The sequence below is a fragment of the Epinephelus lanceolatus genome, chromosome 6 (genome assembly GCF_041903045.1).
Source record: "Epinephelus lanceolatus isolate andai-2023 chromosome 6, ASM4190304v1, whole genome shotgun sequence".
Classification (NCBI taxonomy): Eukaryota; Metazoa; Chordata; class Actinopteri; order Perciformes; family Serranidae; genus Epinephelus; species Epinephelus lanceolatus.
Genome location: NC_135739.1, coordinates 30,948,336 through 30,967,995, shown reverse-complemented (window position 1 = coordinate 30,967,995; position 19,660 = coordinate 30,948,336). Strand labels below are relative to the sequence as shown.

Sequence of the window (19,660 nt, the reverse complement as noted above, 5' to 3'; positions counted from 1 at the left end):
TATCAGTATTTATGGCCATTTTAATTTGGGCATTTTTTAAATTAGTTTTCCAAGGATGTCCAACTTCGTAGCTTTTTTTATTCGGCAGCACTCTTTTCTACTTTGTATGAATTTATGTGGTAAATTGTTTATTAAAAATCCAACATTTTAATAAGAAGATGTAATATTGTCTGTAACAATACATCGATCCATGCTGATATATCGATTCAAAGATCAAGGACCGAGTATTATCAACGCAAAGTGAAAACATCAATACATATCGTCATCTTTAAGATACACCTTCATTTTGAAATTTCCATGGCATGACTGTGTCACCATTTTTGTCCAAGCGCACCTCTTTACTTGATACTTTCCCTGCCAGAGTATTATTTTTAAGTTGCCAGTCACCGCCAGCATTTTTGATCATATTCACTATTCTTTAAAGACTCACAGAATAATTGGTTCTATGAATATGTAAACAGTGTATACATGAAACTAAAGAGGAGACATTCTGTTTTTAAACACAAAAAATATGTTATTCTATCTTATTCCCCATTTTTTTTTATAAAGAGTTGAATTTGTGCATTTTCATAAAAAAAAAACTGCATTTTTGTCAAAGACATTTATTTTCAGGTATAAAATCAAATTCACATTTGCCTTTTCTTGTTTTTTTCTCATTTCCTTATGTCAGTTTGAATTGTATTAATGAAAATTAAAATAATAATAATGATAATGATAACAAAAACAATATTCTCTTTGAGGTATAGCGGAACATGTTGCCACATTCAGTGAGTGTTCTGTTGTCTCTGTCTCCTCTGTGGTCGTCTTGTCCATGTGTCACTGTCACCGTTGTGGAGATCCCGTTTCGTCCCACCACCAAACTCGTTTGCTTCTTTGTCCAAAATCGGATTTAGAATGTGGATCAGAACAGGAATTGTCAGAGTCCATCAACATCTCCACAGCTTGCACAACCGTAGACTTTTCTGTCGGCGCCAACATTTTTCAAGCTGCTACATCTTCCTTCCGATTTCCAGTGTATCATCTTCTTAGTTTGTTTTTGGAGATGGCAGTGCTGCTCTATTTCACAAGATGTGTAACAGTGCCCCCTATCTTATAACAGTATAAACATGGATTGCCGGAAAATCTTGTCAATGGCGAGGAAAGAGTTCACATTCAAACAGTGATAAAGGCCTAGCACCTCACCTCACCTCAAAATCGTATTGTGGCAGACTTTGAGAGTTTAGAGAATATCGTGTCACTATCTAAAGAATCAATATATCAAATCATGCTGAAACTTGTGATTTACACCCCTGGTAAAAATACTTGATTAACTGCAAGTCCTTCTTCTTGCACAACCGGCAAAGGTCATTTCTGATTCATGTCCCTTGCTGTCAAATTTGATGGAATCTCTAATTTAAATATTCATGTCAGCCACAGCGTTACTTTGTGGTCCACAGCAAGAGCACAAAAACGGAGTCCTAAGGTAAACCAGCGTTGCGGGCCCATACATGGTTGATAGAATTGTAAAACAGCAGAGTGTTCCTTTAACGAAAGTCCGGCAAGACTAATCAATTTGCTCAAGGGCACGTACATTTTCCCCCACAAAGAAGCCAACCGGCAATATTACAATCACATCTGTGTTTTCTCAGCGCAGGGCCTCAGCCGTCATGTCAAAGAAGATTGATGGTGTGACTACTGGGCCATTACATTCATATACCTCTCACCCTAGGCCTTTTCTCATGGAATGACCTCTCTCTCTCCATTTGCCTCCATCTTTCCCTCCTTTTTTCTTGTCCTCCTTGGTTTTGTTCTCCTCTTCTCTCTTTTCCTCCTCCATCTTCTCAGACTTGTCTAACAGACGTCTCTACTGGGTGGACTCCAAGCTGCACCTGCTGTCCAGTGTGGATCTGAATGGGGATAACCGCAAAGTGCTGCTGTCCTCCCATCACCACCTGGGACACCCCTTCGCCCTAACTGTGTTTGAGGTATGGAAAGATTAAAATACAGCCCCAGAATCAGTCAATGCAATGGTATTTTTGAGCTTTAAATCTTTACGTATGCTGATTCTTTGTTTGCACAAGGAGTAAAACTTACCGCACCATGCTTTTAAGAATTATCCCATTACAACAGATAGGTTTATATTTAAGCAATTCTGTAGTCCATCCCATTTTCCATAGCATACCAGATGTTTTGAGCTCTGTTTCCTTCCTTCAGGGTTGCCATTGGTTTTATGTCACTGCTTCATGTTGTGCAAAGCAAGTCACAGAGGCTCCAACTGCACTCTTGCACAGTCTAGCTTTTTAGCCTCTGAAATATGCAAGAGCACCACTGAGGTTTAACTTTACAAAAATATATTCACCTCCTTGTTGAGCCAGATATTAAGTATCTTAGTCTATGAAAATATCAGGATAATAAAAGCAAAAAATACAAATGAACTGCTTTTGGCATAATGGTGCAATTAATTTCAAAGCACCTTGAGGCCTGCCACACTATCTAACTATAATGCAAGGAATCTCTGTCTGTCTGTGTCTATGTATGTAAATTTGGGGTTTCACTGAGCAGTTGACTATCAAAACCAGTAGTTGACACTGTGCACCGTTGTCGACTAATCATTTATCTGTAAAATAAACAAAGCTCCAACTCCCTCCATACCACCAGCAAAAGTCCCCACTCATCTGCCGGTTGATACGTTCACTTGCAGACCCCCTGCCAGTTAATGAGCCTGGGGGTCTGGGTGCTGGGACACAGAGGGAAGGCCAACACTGTCCATCTGCATACACTGCACACACTGCGGTACACAGAGCTGGTTGAAAATCAGCAGTGTTTCCCTATATAGTCTTTAAGGAAGGAAAGACTCCTTTTATCCCTGCAAGAAAGCAGTCGCATTATTGTTTTATATATATATATATATATATATATATAATACACTTTTATTAATCCCCCTGATGGGAAATTCAATTATTTCAATTATTGCTGCAATCAAGCAGAATCTACAGCTCAGAAAAGCCTGCTGGAGATTTAGTCCAATCAAATTGCAAATTGTTGAAACCAGCCTCTCAGAACCAGCACAGGAATCTGCTACCCCAGGTGGGTCCCACTTACGTTAGTTGTATTTGAGACCTTTTTGACATTTATTGATAACTGGGGGTAAAAAGAAATATGATAAAGCTGCAATTAGTTCTAGACTTCTTTTTGGGAGTAGTCAATGATTTCTAAGATGCAGTATTTGTGAATGCCCTAACGTATATGTATGAATGTATGTGTTCTTTGTTTATCTTGAGAACCTCTCATCCGATCTAAACCGAAATTTGGTGTCAGACTTGGTGATAATAAAGTTTGACCAAACAAGCCGCGAGCACTCTGTACAGCAGCAGAGGCAGGTCTGTAGGGCTTTGCAGAATGAGTCGTTCGTGTTTCGTTAAGCTTATTTCACTGCTTTTTCTGACCAAAAGTACCTGCAACTTGAATGTGTTTTTTTTGCCATGGTAGCTTGTAACACTAATAAACTAACCACTAGCGAAATGGCTCTGCTAATAACCACGGTGGTTATGTCAAAGCAAGCAGCTACTATGTCTATTTTGAAATCACACCAGCTAAGTGTATTTTACCAGTGTTTCTGACTGCGAGTAGCCATGACTTGGGTGTGTTTTTCAGAGACGGATTCAGTGATATAGGGGCCCCAGGCAAAGGTTGTCTTGTTTTACTTTCACCTTTTCTCTGGCTTTGAACACACATTCGCATGTAATCTAACACCTGATCAAGGTGAGGCTTTCAATTCTAATACAATGCTGGATAGCTTAATGAATAACGAAGCATCAGATTTTATTGTGCATAAAATCCATATAATCCATATTTTTCTTATCTGATCTTGGTAATAAATCTATAGCTGTATTGTTCAGCAACCAAGGAAGCATCGAGTGTGAAGTTGTTCATGGAAGCGGTTCTTAAGAAAGCTGCAAGCAGCAGCACCACAGGCCAAGCAATCGGCTCATTCTGAGCAAGCATGTTTTGAACGGGCACTGCACTAGTTAAAAGACAGCAAGGGAATGATAACCTCAAAATACGGCATCAATATATGTTTATTTTTAATTTCCCACTTTGGGACTTGGCATGGATCACCTGCAAGCACTTGGCAGTGCTTAGAGGAGGTCTCTACCTGTAAGGCAATCAAGATGCTAACGTCCTTATTTGACCTCCGAAGTGTAGATACATGCCGAAAAATAGGTCTGTCCTATCTTGTTTGATGTTTCCCATCTTGGCAGTGTATTTTTAGATTTTCTCTGAGCCAAATATAAGCATGGGACATGAGTTTTTGCTGTTATTTTTATCTAGAGTTGTTGATATTTGGCTGACATACTTGTCTGAGGAGAAATGAGAGATGGAGATGTTTTAAAAGTATAGTGGAAAGATAAACCCAGGAAAGGAATCATGTTTTCAAGGGCTGACCAATGTAGAGTCACAGCAGAGCGCAGCAATCGATGAAACTAATTTGGGCGTATTTATTGAGGCAGGAGTGAGTCAGTCTGTTAGAGCCCATCAAGTATAGATGATGTGGAAGGTGGAAAAGAGAAGCAGAGGAGAGCAGAGCAACAATGAGGGCGAGAAAGAGAGGAGGTGAAATGCGATCAGTAGGAAGTGCTTTCTCCATTCCTCTCGTTGCTGCACACACTGTGATGATGAGAAGCAAAAGGAAGAGGGGACATCCATCATGTCCAGCTACGTGTGCCTGCATGTGTGCTCGGATATGTGTGTATGTGTTAAAGGGAAGGAAAAAAAACAGGAAGAAAACCAACGTTTCAGGCAGGCAGTGAAAGTTCATCCCTGGAGATTAATAGCCCTCAGCTCTTCTGGTCTTTGTTCTGTTCTGGTTATGATACAGACCAAATTAAAAATCCTTTAGCAGTGCAGCAGATTGTCGTGGTCCCAACAGACCGATAATGGGAAGTTTGTTTTTTGTGGAGTTGCCTGGCACAAGTTGTGAACTGAAACACTGAACCTTTTTTAGTCCGTTTAATTTAGTTTGTGTCTTATCTGGGAAATGAGCCTCAAGGGAGCATTTTTGACTCAGGGTCTGGGTCTGTGTTAAACTGCTTACTGCGCCACCTTTAGCTCAGTTGTGTATCATGCCATACTTTGCATCAGAAAATGGTGTAGCGTTTATTTACACGAGGATGTTGATTTAGCAAAAAGAATAATGGCTCTGCCATTTAGGCCAATTTTGACCCTTTCTTACTCAGAAATATTAGATCAGGGGGTGGCCAACCAGTCAGAGACCAAGAGCCACACAAATTACAGTGGTACTACAAAGAGCCACATCATACACCTGTGCTTACAAACGCACTCCCTCTCTCACACAAACACTAAATGACATAAAATCAAAATCCATACATTTCCAATTTTCAAAGCCAGATTTATTTATCTCACACACAAATGAATAACCATGAATAGAGATACACACAAACACAGTCTCTCCCTCTCATACTGTCTTTCTCCATCCCCCCTCCACACCCACAGTCTCTCCCTCTCCCACTCTCTCCACACACATCCACACAGTCTCTCCCACTCTCATACTCTCTCCAGATTAGTGTTGTCACGGTACCAAAATTGGGACCCACAGTACGATACCAGTGAAAGTATCATGGTTCTGAGTAGTATCACGATACCACAGCAAAGATGAGGCAGATGTGCCTTTTGTCATTTATAAAAAGATAAATCACTTTTCTATAATACATCAATGATATTTCAATGGAATAAATTACTTATTGACTTATTCATACTTCAAAAACAGCATCAATCAGTGATTAACATAGGGGGGATCAAAATAAAATAAATAAATAAAATAAAAATCAACCAGCCACCCTCCTCCCCTGACAAGTAAAGAACAGTCCCTTCATAAGTAAAGAACAGTCCCTAAAGTGTGGTGAGGTTTGTGGGCCGTTACCTGACACAAAGAGAAATGTGAACGGCTCATTTCTCCTCTGACACGCCACATACCTGTTTGCCGCCATGGCTCGGCTGTTCAGGTATTTCTAGGCAGTCATGACGCCAATTTATTCACCTGGAGCCGGACTTCTCGGGCGCCGGTATGCCATTATCTTGCGCCGCGGAGCACTATGGCCATTATTGGCCAGCGCATGGACACTCACCCTCCTTTGATTGGACTTTGAACTTATCCCACAGTAGTGGCACCATGTCATGTACCGTGGTGTTTAAGTAGCAGCCTAAAGGTAAAGGTAAAGTTCCACTGATTGTCACACACCTGAGTGTGTGAAATTTGTTCTCCGCATTTGACCCATCCCCTGAGGGAGCGGTGAGCAGCAGCAGTGCTGCGCTCGGGAATCGTGGTGATCTAACCCCCCAATTCCAACCCCTGATGCTGAGTGCCAAGCAGGGAGGCAATGGGTCCCATTTTTATAGTCTTTGGTATGACCCGGCCGGGGATCGAACCCACGACCTCCCAGTCTCAGGGCTCACTCTACCACAAGGCCACTGAGCTGGTAGCCTACTGCGGTCTACCATTGGTACCAGTATACCGTGCAACACTACTCCACACACATCCACACACAGTCTCTCCCTCTCTCATACTCTCTCCACACATGCACACACACACACACACACACACACACACACACACAAAGACACGCATTTCTTCCCTGACATTTTTTGTTGTGTGATATCGCCACCGCGCTGCAGTCCTGCATTCCTCCCAAACTCCACACCCTCTCACCTGCCTGTGCACACTCCTCTCTCTCTCACTCGCTCCACTTAAGCCTGTTACATTTCTTAAAGGGCCATACGCACTCATAACAATAAATTGATTTTTTTATGACGGAAGAGTTGCACGCCGATGGTTTTAATTAATGGATCGAAGAGCCGCACACTGATAGGCAAAGAGCCGCATGCGGCTCGCGAGCCGCGGGTTGGCCACCCCTGTATTAGATATTAGATTAGAGTAGTATTAGATTGGCAATGCTTACAAAACCATGTTTACTGTAAATTGAGGTTTTGAGGTATCCTTGTACTGCTGACTAGAGCTGCACTGATTCATTGATTGGTTGGTTGAATGATAGAAAATTAATCACCAACATTTTTAAAAAGAAGATATACTTTATTAATGCTCGAGGGGAAATTCAATTTTTTCATATGCACATGCACAGACAGGACCTATACATGCATTAAAGAAGAAGTCCAGTATTTTGCACTTTGAGCCCCATTTCTGGTTTGTTTATGATGAAATAGAGTGGCTAAGACCAAAATAGTGACAATTGCTCGTTTCGGAGAATTTGGCTTTCCCCTGCCTGGCTTAACACTGCTGCCTATGGCCATGTGTGAACCTGTCCCTAAAACCACCCTAAGCGTTCGTTTTCAAAGCCATGAAACTCACCGAGTGGTCAGTGGTGTTCGTTGATGTTCTGACATAAAAATCGTAGCAAACTGTGGTTTCTTTGATGATTTATTTGACATTTCGTGTAATCCATTGTTTTTCTATAGAAGCCTCATTGTCAGTTGGTAGTAATCCACCACCGGAAACAGAAAGGGGGTTGTTTACGACAAGGTTGTAGTCATTGTAGTCTTTTAGCTCAGCGAAAGTGCCAGCTCGATAGTGCTGTGTGTGCTCCTGGAGAAAGAACGAATGAAAAAGTTTTATAATAAGTTTAAACAACTGCACAATGGATTACTCACTTGTAAACAACCTTCGCAGTATGATGCCTTTGAACACAACACCAACCTTCTTCTGCTGCTTTTCTGTGTCCCATTACATTGCAATGGTTTCCTGCCGGTTGGCGACACTCACGTAAAGGAGCATTATCGCCATCAAGTGGGCTGGAGTGTATAAAGCTTTGAGGTCAAACGAACGATCAAGCGGAAGTTTACACAAGGGTGTGAGGCAGCTGAAAAAATAGTTCCACAATCGAGATGAATAGCGAAAACACGGATGGAAACCAGTTTGCTACGATTTTTATGTCATAACATCAGCAAACACCACTGACCACTCGGTGAGTTTCATGGCTTTGAAAACGAACGTTTAGGGTGGTTTTAGGACAGGTTCAAACATGGCCATAGGCAGCACTGTTGAGCCAGGCAGGGGAAAGCCAAATTCTCCGAAAATGAGCAATCTTCACTAATTTGTTCTTAGCCACTCTACTTCATCGTAAACAACCCAGAAATGGGGCTCAAAGTGCAAAATACCGGACTTCTCCTTTAAATGAAGAGAGGGTTTTGGTGCCTTGCCCAAAGGCACCTTGGCAGTGCCCAGGAGGTGAACTGGCACCTCTCCAGCTTCCAGTCCACACTCCATGCTTGGTCCAGAAGGGAATTTGAGCCGGCAATCCGTCAGCAGCATGGACTGAGCTGCCGCTGCCCTTTTTGATAATCAATTAATCATTTAAGTAATTTTTCAAACACAACAGTCAAACCAGTTCCCTGGATCCAGCCTCTTAAAGGTGAAGATTTGAACTTTTTTTTTTAAATTTCAATTTTTTTTTTTTTGTTTTTATGTATTTTTTGGTCATAAGTGATAGTAAATTAAATGTCTTCAAGCTTTGGATAATTCCCCTATACTGCATGTGTTTAGCAGCAGTGCTGCCGTGAAAAAATCTCCCTGTATGCAATTAACGTGCTATCTCTACTTTAAGCAGCCAGAGGTTGGCATGAGAAACGATTATAAATTGAATGCAAGGGTGCTTGGATCGATTCGCCACAGGTATTCTTTCTAATGGTTTGAAAGCCAATCAGAAGAGCCAGATGATCCAAACATGCAAGACCATTTCTCTACAGGCCGCTAAAATAGCTTCGCTGGTCTGACGGTGCTGACAAACTGTGGCTCACATAGAAAATTCACTGTTACATTCATAGTTAACTGCCAACCTGACATCCAGCTCACGTCCCTGACCCAAGTGCAAACACACCTTCTCTTTCTCCTTTATCACCACACACAGTTCTTTCTTAAAGGCTGTGATAGATTCCGCTGTTTTCAGTGTTTACATTTTTCTTGGTTTTGTCACGTACTGTGCTCGCATGATAGCATACATAAGCATAAAAGCACCACTTATAGGCATTTCTTTTCTATACATTATGGACATACCCATACAATAGCTCTTTTGAGTGTGTGAGAGATGTGAGGTTTCAAAAGTGTGCATTATGGCCTGCACAGCCCCTCATATTCCTGAGTGATGCACAGTGTTAAAGTCGTTCCACATGAGCATATCATCTGCAAACTTCACATCGATGCTGATGTACTAAAGTTTCTTAACTCTGCAGTGGAACGACACAGGGTTCCTATATCAGAGTCTGAACACGCCACCATCAAGCACACACATACAAACACTTGCAGTCAGTGTCCACCCCCTGCCTAGACACCAACCCCTGAGGAAATGTAGATTGCAGAGGCATGCAGAGAGTAGTGTTTTCTCTTTCTCTGGCTTTAGTATCATTGCATTACTTTTATCACTTTTTACCCCCTCTTAGGGGAGAAGATGAGATGAGTTTGTCAATAACAATAAATACAATCAGGAAGAAAGAAAAATAATGGTGCTAAGGCACAAATTGGTCCTTTTACCTTAAGTTTAACACCACTGGAGGTTTTAAACAGGCCCTGCACACTCACACAGGTGTTTTAATTTATTCTAATTGATTAGACCTCTGATCAGGTTGAAGGTGGGTGGAGCTATACTGGGAATTAAAGCTTGGCACGTGAACATTGCCTGCAGAGGCAATATTCATGCTGCATGTTGGCAGTTGTGCCAATTGTGATGCACACAGGAAGCTAGATTGCTAGCTAATGGTAACTAGCTCGCTAATGAATACAGCGAAATATGATGTTATGATACATTTACCATTTACTTAGTTTACGTGCCTGTCTCCATACTCACAGGCATCCATGCAGCATCTCTCACGTGAGTTGTATTTCCCATGGCCAGTATCATACAATATCAGCTAATTAAACACGGCAACAGTTAATATCTCTGCCACACATGGTCTTGCGCTATTTGTTGAGGTTGCGACTTCGCTGGTCAGAGTTCACCAAAGTTGGACTCCACACGATGTGAAGATGCAAATTTACTCTGCCACCAGAAGCAAATGTTTTATTTGCCCCTCTGCTTGCACTGAATGGAAGTAGACAAGAGGCGAATATTTGTGGTGTTAATTTTGCTCATGGGTGCTGTCACACCACAAAGTAACATTTGCTCGTCCATCCATGCAAAATAGGTGGGGTCAGAAGCATGGTGGTGTAGTGACTGCTTGCAGGGCTAGATGGTAATCTACTGTAGTCTGCGCCCTAACAGTTAACTCATGCACTTGTTAGTTACAAAAGCTTCCTGTGCTTCTTCTGGCATTTAATCCACCATTGAATGCCAGTTCTTTAATTTAAGCCCAGTTTGGACCAAAGATTTGCAACAAGATGACTTGAAACAGGCAACTACTTGGAATGTGCCGTTCTGCTGCGTTCTAAAAACCTGCTGTTTCACACTAATGCAACTAGATGAGATGGCGTATTATCTCTATGCAACAACTTTCGGTACTTTGATTTCCAGCTTTTCAGGCTTATTTTGTGGCTGAAAATATTTTGTACCTTCATAAAATATGAATGAGGATAGTGATGGTGAGATACTGGCTATGTAGACTCACAAGTCAGTCTTTAGACACTTTGCTTAACTAAAGACTGATGTCTTTCTTCCTGATTTTGTGTTTAGATGGGCGGATACAATTTCAGTGTTTAAAAAACCTCCTACGTTGCAGAACCAATAGTAAATCTGCAGGGCGGTCCTTCAGTGGCTCGCTGAACGCTTGTGCTCGTAAACACAGTCCGACTGCGTTAAAAGTTTTAAACAAAGTCGTTGTAAGTCCTTCATTTCCACAATCTTGTGGACTGAGCACACGTTTGATAAAACTGAGTTAAATCTCTCGTCATCCATTTTCAAGCTCTCTGTGTGTTTGTTTCCTTGCGGACGAGAAAAGGGGGAGCGCACATTTCTAGGAGGGCATGTCCTTTTCAAAAAATGCAAGAGGCGTTGCTTTGTTGCCGGCCGTTTTCTCCGGTGTGTTAAACACACTTTAGAAAGGAGTGTCCCCAGACTATCAGAGAGTGGAGATCTCTGATTGTCTGGTGGCGAGACTACTGGCTATGGTGGCATTTGTAGTAGTGATGAAACGGTGAAAAACTAAAACAAAATGATCATCAGATGGATTGTATTGGTAATCAATACGCCAAAATAATATAAATAACCAGCACCAGTTAATCAGTCAGTGAGAGAGTGTGTGTGTGGGGGGGGCATAAGCACATACAGCGAGCAGCAGCAACCCACCGTTGCACACCAGCACGCTGTGTGTACGGAAACAGGGTGCTTAGCAGGACGGAGCACCTGCCACAGCAAGTGAACACACAGTGTGCGGCCATTTTGACTTGACCACCGGACTTCACTAGAAGCTAGTTGGCTGCTGAAACAGGTGACTTGCTCTATGTTCTAAAACCAGCTGCTGGTGATTTAACCAGCTGAGTTGCAGTTGATACCATCAGCCGGCTTGAGTCAAGCTCAGACCGGCCAGTTCACACCGCTACAACTTTTCTCTGCAACATTCTAAAACTGTTTCGTCTCATCACGAATGATTGGTCTGAACTAAAAATAAAGCCATCAGATTTAACGACTCAGCTAGCAAACTCATTAGCTTGTTAGCTTAGCTCAGTCATTGATGGGACGAGTTCACAGTTTATTCAAAATAGCTGTATTTGTACCATCCACCTCTTAAAACTGTCTTCAAACCATTGCTCTTTTGTGGAGCAGTTCTTCTCTGACACAGGAGGTTAATCGGAATGAATTGATTGGATTGCCAAATCTTGCCTTTTTAAACCCTGGCCAGGCTTTTATTGTCATATTTAAAATTGCACCCTGCACCCAAACGTCTGACTGAGATAATAAAGAAAATGTTTAGACAGTGTGACCTTGCTTGTCAGAGAATCAGAGCTGGTTGGTACTCACAACCAATAGGACACACAGTCTTGGAGTCATCAGTCACAAAGGGATCAATTAAACAAATGAGAGTTGAAGTGAATGTTGAGACTAGAGTGTGTGGGACCACAGCTTTAACAGAAAAGGGAGGAAAATGTCAGTCAAGCCCTATCTATCCACACCCACAGTCCAGATAAGAGGTCTAATCAGCTAAAATAACTGGAAACACCTGTGTGGGTGCACCATGCATGTGGAAAGGATTTAATACTCTTCTGCAGCTTAGTGGAGATTAACACAAAATGTCTCCTAATGTCATTTGATTCCTACACAGATTGAACACCAAGCGCACATTATTTTTTCATAACTTGGGCTGATACAACAAAGAAATACAAATCAAACCCAAACAATCAAAGGCTTCAAAAGTTGAGTGGGTTGGCTTTGTTTGAGCTTTCACTTGTAGTTTGCTGGCATGACATCTGAGTATGAAGGAGGCACCAGAGGCGCATCAAGCAGATGTGTCAGTCAAAAAAGGGCTCAGCACTTGTCAGAAGGTTCTTCTGGGGACCAAATCATGACAAAATCATCAAGAGCTGTTCTCCCCTTGACCCTAAAAGACTCCACATCCATTTAGTTGTAGTCTCATCCCCTCGACAACCGCAGACAGATACAGACAGCTGCAACTGAAGTGATGCAATGCCATGTGTTCGGGGGAGCGTGTGCGTGCACATGTGTCTCAGTTCTTTCAACACATGCAAGATTCACCTTGATCTTACAACAAAGAACAATGACCTTCTCAGGTCTGCATTGCTCTTTGAAGCTTTCAGTGTGAGAGAATGTGACGGATGCTAAGATTGACAGTAGAGAAATTGAAAGAGGAAAAACAGGTGGAGACTGGCAGAGACCGAGAAAGATATCCATGGAGACGGAAAGACAAAGGGAGAGATGGAATGATATATTTGAGCATTGTTTTATCAACACAGCTGATATTTGTCTTTCATTGTTTCACCACTACTGTCATATAAGTAAAGGTTATCCGAGTGTGAGTGAGGGTGATGATGGAGCGATAGAGAGCTCGGTGAAAGATGGAAAAGGAGAAGGTGAGGGAAAGGTTAAGTCTGCTCATAACCCAACACAAATGGAGAGCGTGGATAACAGCCATGACTGAACCACACACACAGATACACAAATACATATATACTCACATCAGATAAATCTGAAGTTGGACCTTTACAGGTCTTTGCCCTTAAAAAAGACCATACAACTGTTAACACAACCTCAGCTGAATGAAAAAATGCCCGTAGGAGCCATCGTTCCTCTTTCTGTGTCACTCTCACCTCATTGATTGTCTCTTCATCCTTTTTTTTACCTTCCTATGTTCTCAGCATCTGTGTGTGATTTTTCTTGCTATCATTTATTGCGCTTTTCTTAATTGATGTGTGTCTGTGTAGATGTAGCAGTCTGCAGTTGCTATGGAAACCAAGTGCCATAACCACTTGCGTGGCGTATCCTGTTACACAGTAGTGTCACTGAAGAGAATTGGGAGGAAGAGAGAGAGAGGAGGAGAAATGCAAGGAAAGAAAGAGAACTAAAGTGAAAGATGAGAGAAGATCTCACAGGTCAGGGCTGGCACTATTCATTTCTTTACTTCAGGGGCAAGTGATTTTTCACACAGGGGACTTTCACAATACGGTGAAAAAGTAAGGTGTAGGTATAGAAGCCTAGTAGTCCTTATAGATGTTATGTTTTGTAGTGTTGTTGTAGCTGTTTCTGCCAGTTGCATTAGCAGCAACAGGTCCTTATAGCTACTACATTTGTCCTCCAAATCACAGGGAAGAAACAAACAAAAAATAAGAAAGGAGTTTCCCACAGGGTTTTTTTAAATTCCCAAATTAAATCGGATAACAGACAATGGGTAATGATTCGTTTTCCGTTTTTTTTTTCTTTATTATCAAATAAAAAACGGGAGACGGATTGTTTTTTTTTTCTTTTTCATTTGGTCATTCCAAACCAAAAATGGATAATGGTTGGTTTTTCGTGTTTCAATTTGTTATTTCCAAACGAAAAACGAATGACTGCAAAGTACACGGACCATTCTCATATTAGGTATGATTGATCGTACTGTGCATTTATCAATTGACAGTTGTCCCTACCAACTCTCCCACTGTTTAGCTTTTACATTGGTAATATTGCTCCTTACCTGAGTTCTGTCGCGTCATTATCTACGCCATTAAAGAGTGCCAACTGCTAGAACCCAAGCCCATGCAATTAAGTCAAGCTTTGCATTATGTCTACTATGGTTTATATTTTGAAGACAATGTCAAGAACAATCCTCTCACCTTCCTTCTTACCTTATTACCCATGGACGTGTGATATACACAGATTTCAAAGGAGACTGCCACCTCTGAGAAATGCCTTTGCACCTCTACTTGCCAAGTGCTACTCCCATCAAATAGCCGAATACACATGAACAATACTCAAGACCACGTTTTCAAGTGGACCCGGTCATGGATTGATGTACCGTGTACTGGTCCAGGCCTGGGTCCCTGATGTGAAACCAAATACAAATAAAAACTTCCACTTCCTCTTTTTTCATTAGTTGAAATGCCATATCTTTATTTTAAAGCTGTGTATTCCTGTTACTTTAAATGGCATTAATACAATCTTCATCACTTTGTCATTTTTAACTACTAGTTCTATTGAGATTTCTCATAATTCAAGGAGAGGTACTATATATGGTGGCAAACAATACTGACAGTTTATTTGCTCAGCATTAATCGATTGTCAGGATTGAGTGCTGGATGTTACAAAAAACAGCACGCTCCCCATTACAATATAACTTATTCAGTCTGTTTAAACCTCTCCATGATTAAAATGCAATGCTTTTAACCTTACTTCAATAAATAATGTTTTAGCTTTCAAACCTGTCATTCCTCATATGCCTTTAATTAAAAATTGAATTAAAGTTTCCCCAGGCATAAAACATCTCCTTAAGATTAGTCTGTCCTATCAAGTAAATTGTAAATCAACAAGCCTAAATATTATCCAGTATGTCTCTGAAGAAACTGATGAATAGAGGTTTGGTTTTGGGAAATTACACCTGTCTTTTTTGTTGTTTGTTTAATGATTTGTGTATGTATTCTTTAAACCAGCTCTCTCTTTCTCTCCAGGATCGCATTTATTGGACAGACTTAGAGGACGAAGCGATTTACAGTGCCAACCGGCTGACGGGACATGATGTGGCGAAAGTGGCAGAGCACCTCAACAACCCCCTTGATCTAGTGGTGTTTCACGAACAGAGGCAGCCCAAAGGTAAGACATACAGGGATGATATGACATGAACATTTTGGTGCTCTCTGTGTCTAGTATGATAAAAGACAAAACAGTCACAGCGAACTGATTGGATGAGGAGCTATAGGTGTCGGGCACGCATTGCAAGTTGTGCATGATGGGCTCTGATCATGTTTGCTCCAAGCACCAAACTCATTGGCAACATAGATTGTATAAACATAATAGACAGAGCCACTGTGACATGGTTTGTTGACTCCCATTTTGAAGCTTTGAGTTTGGCATTTTTGACTATCACCATCTTGGATTTTTGGAGCCAGACGTGCCCATATTTGGACAAGAGGGTAACCGAACCCTCCGGTGGGTGCTAGTTTGAATACCATGGTGCCTTTACAGTAAAACTGTTGTTATGCTAATGCTAATTTTTGCTAGCAAAAACTCCTCACAACACTTGCGGAAATCCGAGGGAGAAGTGGCTAGCAGCACAACTGCACACCTAATGGCTGAGGGCGACCCAGATTAAAACATCCAAGAACACAGAATTGAAACCATAAAATATCTCCATACTGCTCGTCCGTCGTGATCCAAGTGTCCTGAAGCCCGACATAAAAAGTTGTTTGGAAAAACATCATTTGAACTCTGTTTTTAGCCTCATTGTAGCCTGTAGCTCTAACTGTCTCTCTGTACACTGTGCTCGTGTGTGCGCTTGCGTGCGAGACCAGCGAAAGCACGTGAACACACATGAAAGCAGTGCCGATGTCTCACGGTCTTGCGCAAGCGTACACATGTCAGCGAAGTGTATACAGAGGCAGTCAGAGCTACAGGCTACAATGAGGCTAAAAACAGAGTTCATATGATGTTTTTCGAAACAACTTTTTATGTCGGGCATTCAGGACACTTGGATCACTACAGATGAGCATGTTGGAGATACTTTGTGGTTTCAATTTTGTGTTCTTGGACGTTAGTCTTGGGCGCCGTCAGCCATTAGGTGTGCTAGCCACTCCCCCCACCAATTTCCGCAAAGTGATGTGAGGACTCTAAAACTTCACCTGAGCCTCTGTCAGCATATGGGTGAGTAGATAATGGCTGAATTTTCATTCTTGGGTGCACTATCCGTTTAAAACCATAAAAACAAATATACTTACCGGAAAAACTCAACATTCGAGTCCTTAGAGGGTCATTTAGTACAACTAAATACTGAACAAGATTGACAAGAGCATATTTACAGTTTGTTTTGTTTTTTTGCATTAACTGAAAACACACAGAAATTGCAACAGCTATGGCTATGCTCTGTGAATCTGGGGTTACACCGTACTTGCCTAACCAAACCAACACTGTCACTGTGGTAGCAGCTTGTCAACTAATGGCACTCATTCAAAGCAGCCGCACCCTTGATAATGTATAAACTTAAGCTTTGATAAAATTTAAACAGGTGAGTTGTATGAAAATTCACCCACTACAGTTGTCATGAATGCATAAATTATCTTTAGAGACCAAAACTGTTTGGTTTTTTTGTCATGTTTTGTTGTTGTTTTTTTGGGGGGGTTGTACCAGGTTGTGAGCATGTTTATTTCTGCTATAAAGTTGGACTTTTTTACATTGGTGTCTATTGGAATCGAAATGCTCTCCGAGCCAGTGGCCTTCGAGGAACTGCTGTTTTTGGCATTTCCACACTGGCTTCTTTTTTCAGCCCCGAAGGTTACCACTTTAATGGCAGTCAATGTGAGTGTGTGTGACGGTTTGCTCAGTGCTGGTCTGTTAGTGCAGACCAAAAAAAAAAATCCAATTCAGCATCACTCATCATGGTAACAAAGCCTTGAATAAGCCATGGATAGACCAAAGGATCCACTTACTAAAATTGTCTGAGATAATAAACAAATAACCTGATGTGTGTGTGATTAGATTGATATGTGTGCCGTGCATGTCAGATGATGTGTTTTGATGTAGTATTTTTCCCAGGATGGATGCTCCCGCAGGTGTGCAAACGAAACACCTGCGTGTGTGCGTGCAAGTGAAAGCGCATCTGTGTGTGTGTTTGACAGTGTGTACAAGCTATTTGCTCGTGTGAGTCTGTGTTTTCGTGCTTTGTTTTCTCCCCTCACTCGGAGCTCAAAGCAGTCTTGTCTGAGTGCCAGTGGGGAGCTAATTGCATTCTCTCATTAATAAATCAAGAGTTCTGCTCAAAGAGATATCACAGAATTAAGCATGTTTTTTCCAAAATGCCAACAAAAGCAAGACATAACACAAACCAGACCTAACTGGGCTAAATGAAGATATACTGAATGAACTTGAGCTGCCCCTGTGGAGATACTAGTGGCACTGATAAGTGAAATGCTCGATAAAATGTGACCTTGAATGAAGCAATTTGTGAGGTCCCTTTGTTTCGCTATGTCTCGCTTGCTTTTCATACCATTTTTTGTCCTGTCAGAAAATGCTCTAATCTAAACAAAACCCAAATGGAAAGATCCCCACATAATGATTGGTTGCCAAAATACACCTCCACACATGTTGAATGGGTTGGAGCCACATTTGAACGTCATTATTTTCTGACACACTTCCTTAAAAGAGCCTCGGTTCCTTTCCTCTCTTTTTCGTGCCTTTTTTTATTATTTATCTATTTATTTTTTTGTCCATCCAGCTGTGCTTTGAAGCCTAGGTTCCATGTTTTAGTTCTTATTCTAGACCTAAGGGAGGCAGTGGAGAAGAAGAGAAGCGGACACCGGAGCTGACTTCAGAACACCATTTTTGGAAAACTTATCTCAGTCTCTTTCCCGTCTGCTACTTCCTTTTTCCTCTGTGTTTTTTTCTGATATCATTTCTCTTGTTATTTTATTTCTTTTCTTATTGCTTCCTTTTTTCCGTCTTTCTATCCACTGACTTCCTCGTTTCCTCTCCTCTCCTCTTCAACCCAGTTGTGCCCTTTTCTCTCAGTGTGTTCTCATAGTGTGTCATAGCATTTCAAAGATTTGCTTTTACCCAAAGAGCCTAATTTGTTTAACTATGAACATAGATATAAGAGATATTCAGAGTTTCATATAACATGCTTGCTATGCCGTGGTACTGTACAGCGAGCACAAACGTATTCCCAGCTTATTAGAATCACACTGTGTGCAGTGAGTGATGGTGCTGCATCCCCCTGACGGCTGATGATTCCTCTGATGTGCTGCTTTTTAAAACTACACACAAGTCAGGAGGCAGAATCGACCGCGACCTGACCTATTTCTTCCCCACATGACAAGAGTAGCAATATTTTTCCATGACGCTGAGTCTTGGGTTGGGAAACTACATTTAAATTTTTCATTTGAGTGCAGAGATTCAAAAAAAAAAAGAAAGTTTAGACACCCCAGCCTTAACCTAAGCATCTCTTCACAGGACCAGAAAATAGGATGTGGAATAAATGTAGGTCCCTGATGTTGGTCCCTTAATACTACTGTAGAAGTTGGTCTCAGCATCTATCCAATGATGTTTTTCAGTATGGTACACAACAAGGTAATGAGAAATAATAAGGTTAATAGGTGGCAAGTAGTAGAAGTATTATGGCTGATTCGATACTGTCTACTATACAGTGTCCAAGACCAGCACACCACAGTAATACTGTCACATTTCAAGACTTCAAGACCCAGAACTGAGCGTATGTCTTTAATTGTTAATCGCCTTTTCTCTCAACTATTCAGGTCTACAGTTCATGTAAACCTCTGTGCTCATCACCCTGGAGCTGACACGGGTTAGTTTGTTCCAAAGTGCAGGGCTAAAACCTTCAGCAAGCTGCTGGGAAAGTCTGCCTGAGGATCTGAGAGCAGCTGGAAGTGTTGAAATCTTTAAAAAATTAACTTAAAACCCACATGTTCAAGCAGGCTTTTGATGAAGAATGCTTATAGACATTATTTACATTATTTAGTTCACCTACTTTATTGTATCTGTGTTGTTAAATATTATTTGTCTTTTTTGATTTTTCGTTTTAATCCATTTTATCTAGAATTTGACTAGCTTTTATATTACTATATTATTATTACCATTAAACTTCAATTAAAAGCCTAGTCCTTTTTACTAGCCCAGTATGGCTATATATTTTCAAAAACAAATGTATTAAGCATTTCTTTTTTTTTTTTCTTTTAATAGAAGTTCTTCCGATGTATAAAACCAGGTTGTTGGCTTCCTCAAATTATGTGTCCATTCCTCGATTACCCTGTGAGTTATTTATATTCCTTTAGGCTGTAAGGATTCTCAGATCAAAAGAATCAAAAACGTTTTTCATAAAAAATTAATCCAAGTTGTGAGTATTGATTGATTGTGAGCTATTACTTGAAGTTTTACAGTAGTAATCTTATTGTTATAGCTTTTAAATCTTTTTTTAATGTCCTTCTGACAACAGCTGTGGACAGAGGCATTATTGTTTTAGGTTGTTTGTTCATCCCTACGTGTGTCTTGTTCTGGTGAACGTGATAACT

General features: G+C 41.1%; 1 protein-coding gene across 4 annotated transcripts in view; it reads left to right on the top strand.

The window, feature by feature from the left end:
- The window catches only part of lrp8 (low density lipoprotein receptor-related protein 8, apolipoprotein e receptor), a 232,338-nt gene that overhangs the window by 197,141 nt on the left and 15,537 nt on the right, over positions 1-19,660 (top strand). For all 4 annotated transcript variants that reach the window (XM_033621269.2, XM_078168965.1, XM_078168966.1 and 1 more), the window contains exons 13-14: positions 1,825-1,964; positions 15,095-15,236. In XM_033621269.2, the coding sequence (XP_033477160.2) occupies positions 1,825-1,964; positions 15,095-15,236 (282 nt within the window). The remainder of the gene's footprint in view (positions 1-1,824; positions 1,965-15,094; positions 15,237-19,660) is intronic.